General features: G+C 43.8%; 1 protein-coding gene across 1 annotated transcript; it reads left to right on the top strand.

Moving 5' to 3' along the window:
* The first annotated feature begins 2889 nt into the window (after positions 1-2889).
* On the top strand, positions 2890-3609 carry sox14.S (SRY-box 14 S homeolog). The gene has a single exon (NM_001172214.1). It carries the CDS (start codon positions 2890-2892, stop codon positions 3607-3609), a length of 720 nt encoding a protein of 239 aa, NP_001165685.1.
* Positions 3610-4135: the final 526 nt, after the last annotated feature.

Below are 4135 nucleotides of genomic sequence, written 5' to 3'. Positions count from 1 at the left end.
TTCCCCCTGCTTTCCGCCTGCTAAAATGAAAAATCGCCTGCGGCAATGCACTCGCGGCAATTGATTTCCGAAGTCACCTGAAGTTTCCTTGTGAGGCAACTTCAGGCGATTTAGTAAAATGAAGCGCCACGAGTGATTGCCGCTGGCGTTTTCACGTTATAGCAGAGGGAATGCAGTTCAGGGAGATTGTCGCCCCGCAGAAGAGGCGATTAGTCGCCAGGCGACTAAATCTCCCCGAATCTGCCCGTGTACTTGAACACTAAAGGCATAGGGTAGGGGCAGACAGGCAGACTCGGGGAGCTGTAGTCGCCTGGCGACTAATCGCTTCTTCTGCGGGGCGACAATCTCCCCGAACTGCCTTCTTCCTGCCTTCCGCCTGCTTGAATGAAAAAACGTCAGCGCAATGTACTCGCGTCGCTTTGATTTCTGAAATCACCTGAAGTTTCCTCGTGAGGCAACTTAGGGCGATTTCGTAAATCGAAGCACCGCGAGTGCATTGCTGCAGGCGGTTTTTCATTTTAGCAGGCGGAAGGCAGGAAGGAGGCAGTTTGGGGAGATTGTTGCCCCGCAGAAGAGGCGATTAGTCGCCAGGCGACTAAATCTCCCCGAATCTGCCCATCTGCCCCTACCCTTACTGTGATGAGGATCTACACCTGGGAAATATATTCATTTTTGTTCTTTTTATAGGCTCCTAGTATTTGGTATTTCTATAGATCAATGTCTAGAAATGTGTGGTATAAAGCCATTTTAGGGATATAGGTAGACATGATTCAGCTAGGAATGTATTTCTTTGTATTCCTAAAACAAAACTAAGAATACCATTAAAAAAAAAAAAAAAAACAGGAAACAAAATCAATTTTAAGGAAAAAGCTATGGAAATAATAATAACTTAAATAAGACCATGAATCCTTGTTTTGTGTAGTTGTTTTGTTATTTGGATTTCTTGTGCCTGAGTCGCTGGCCCGGCAGACAGTGAGACGCATCAGATGTGCAGCATTGTGTCCACACAAACACACAGACAAAGACACACACAAACACACACATAATCAAACAGAGAAAAGGAGCAGGAGTAAAAGGGGGCGGCAGAGAATGTTTTTATTTCTCTATAACACATTAATTATTTGTCAGGAGAAGCACGCCTTTATTTTTTCAAGCAATGCTGAGTAATTTCCAGAAGAATGTTTATTGAAGGACGCCGAACCATTTAACAATATCAGAAGGTCAATTTCATTTCTTTTTCTTCTAAATGTGGGACCGATCTTTTTAACTAGGCAGGTGCAGGGCACTGAGAAAGCACTGGAGATATTCCCACTGGAGCTGCCAATAATTGTTTCCATTTAACAAATATTCTTCCCAAGGGCATTTTCAATTAAAGATACACTTACACACCCCAAACAAGCTGCTTCAATGCGCCCGGTTGTAATTTCCAAATCTATTAAGGAGAGGAGGGGAAATAAAACGCTTTGAGGTGGATGTCAGGCTTTTGTAATGGGAACACAGAGGAAGGAATAATTAAAAGGGTGGAACGCTTTGTGTATGCGCGTGTCTACAAATTGTGCGTATTTGTATATTTATTTTATGTTTGCGCTTTTCGTTTCGCCAGCTCCTATTAGGTGTGAGTTTATCCATATACAAATTGTGTTTCTCTCTAGAGAATTATAAACTCCTTTTTTCTATAGATCTATAATATTCTGTCTATATATATATATATATATATATATATGTGTGTAAGAGAGTCAATATGTATAATATGTAGGTGTTGTCGGCATGCATTTATGTGTATGTATAAAGAGACAGAATATATATATAAGATGATCGATAGAGAGATGTGAGTATGTGCAATTACTCTCCAGGTCTATGATGCAATCGAAGAGCAATATATTATCCTGCCTGAGCTGGTTAAATAGATATGAGCAGGGGATCTCCCACTCTTAAGTAAATACACAATATCCCCTTCTTTTCTGTATAGGAGCCCATATCCCTGTGAATTTATCTATAGACTACCCACATGCTCCCTGGTTCCCAAGCCTGTTGTTTGGAAGGGGTGAATCCCCTGACCTCTCCTGTGGCACCTCAATTGCTACAACAATGGCTGATCTTTCCCCTGAACATTGACTCCAGCCATCACCTACCAGCCCCTGTATAAAAGGCAAGGAGGAGCTGGGGAATTTTGGGCTGCTTCTATTAGTGGATTAACTAACAAAAGCTGTTTCCTTAATCTGGTGTATTTAGTGATTTCCCTTTCTGTGCCTGCTGTCCCCCTCTCAGCCTGCGCTTGTGGAGGTGCCTTGATGTGCTTGAAGTTATTCTGTGTGTGTTTGTGTGCTCACAGCTGATTGGATGACTCTGTCAGGGGTGTAGACCCTCCTGATTACTAGATTGCACGCTGCACTAAGAAGGGAAAAGGCTTTGAACTTCTTCACTTTTTGCTCACTGTCATTTTTTCCCCAATGCGCTGCTTCTGACTGCCAGCAAGGTGCTTTGCTAAACAAGACACCTTCAGGAAGGAGTTGGAAAGTGATCTGTGTGTGAGAGCCTTTATCCTCATCTTGACTATCGTCTCATCCCTTGCCTTTCTATAGCACACAAGGACACACACACACACATACACCTTGGACCTCTAACAACTGATTCCTGGACCAAAAAGAAGCCTGGATCTTGACTGTTTGATACCTGATCCTCCATCAAAAGCTTCTGCACCCTATGACAGTTGGAGAGGGCTGTTGCTGCTGTTGCTTCTGCTGCTGATTTGTTGTATATATGTGTGTGTTCAGGCTCTGAATACCTGGCATGATTAGTTAAGACTTCATTCTTCATTTTCCAAAAGGGACACAGAAGGGGGGAGAAGTGGAGTTGGCTGGAGCTGGTCGCGGAGATTGAAGGGAAACCATGTCTAAGCCGGTTGACCATATCAAGAGACCCATGAATGCCTTCATGGTGTGGTCCAGAGGGCAGAGGAGGAAGATGGCCCAGGAGAACCCCAAGATGCACAATTCGGAGATCAGTAAAAGACTTGGGGCAGAGTGGAAACTTCTGTCTGAGGCTGAGAAAAGACCTTACATTGATGAAGCCAAGAGACTCAGGGCGCAGCATATGAAGGAGCACCCAGACTACAAATACCGACCAAGGCGCAAGCCTAAGAACCTTCTGAAAAAAGACAGATATGTCTTTCCTCTTCCTTACTTTGGAGACCATGACCCACTTAAAACAGGACTTTCCATGAGTGCCACTGACTCCATCCTGGGGGCTTCTGAGAAAGCAAGAGCTTTCTTTCCACCAACATCAACACCTTACTCTCTACTAGACCCAAGCCATTTCAGCTCCACCACCATCCAGAAGATGACAGAGATGCCCCATACCTTGGCCACCAGCACCCTTCCTTACGCCTCGACTTTAGGATACCAGAATGGGGCATTTGGGGGCTTAAGCTGCCCCAGCCAGCACACCCACACTCATCCTTCTCCAACCAACCCTGGTTATGTGGTGCCCTGTAACTGTACAGCATGGTCAGCTTCTAATTTGCAGCCCCCGGTTGCCTACATATTGTTCCCTGGTATGACTAAAGCTGGTATAGACCCTTATTCCTCTGCACACACAACAGCCATGTAAGAAGAAGAAGAGTTTTTGCCCAGAGAACACTGCTGCAGGTGAGACTATGATGGTGCATGAGGACTGCTAATAAGGACCTACAGGGTCGGGACTATTTATCTGAGAGGGCATAGTCTCCCATTGTACCTGTGTGTGGGACATGGCACGATCCGATCCAATCCTTTACTGAGCCATACGGATAATTGTGCGATTATTTCCAGGGCGAATTGTACAGGTTCTGCCACTTTATTTCATCTACCCAGTCTGAACATTGCCACTTTATTTTTTTAATGTTTATGAGTTTGTCCTTTATTTCTGTGACCTTGAATTTAGAAGGAACCGATATTAAATGATTAGTATTTAAAATGAACCCTTTTATTTGCACATGTATGTGATGGGGTGGGAACAGCTGTTAGATATGTTACACACTGTCATAAAAATACACATTTATTTGATCGTTTTATTTTATTCTCCGGATCATTTAGAACTAAAAACTTTCTGCTATTTAAGGAATATATTTCCCCACGTGTTCAGAGTCTCTTTGCCC

This window comes from Xenopus laevis, chromosome 5S (genome assembly GCF_017654675.1).
Source record: "Xenopus laevis strain J_2021 chromosome 5S, Xenopus_laevis_v10.1, whole genome shotgun sequence".
Taxonomy (NCBI): Eukaryota; Metazoa; Chordata; class Amphibia; order Anura; family Pipidae; genus Xenopus; species Xenopus laevis.
Note: the sequence above shows the minus strand (reverse complement) of the source record. Positions and strands in the feature narration are given on the sequence as shown.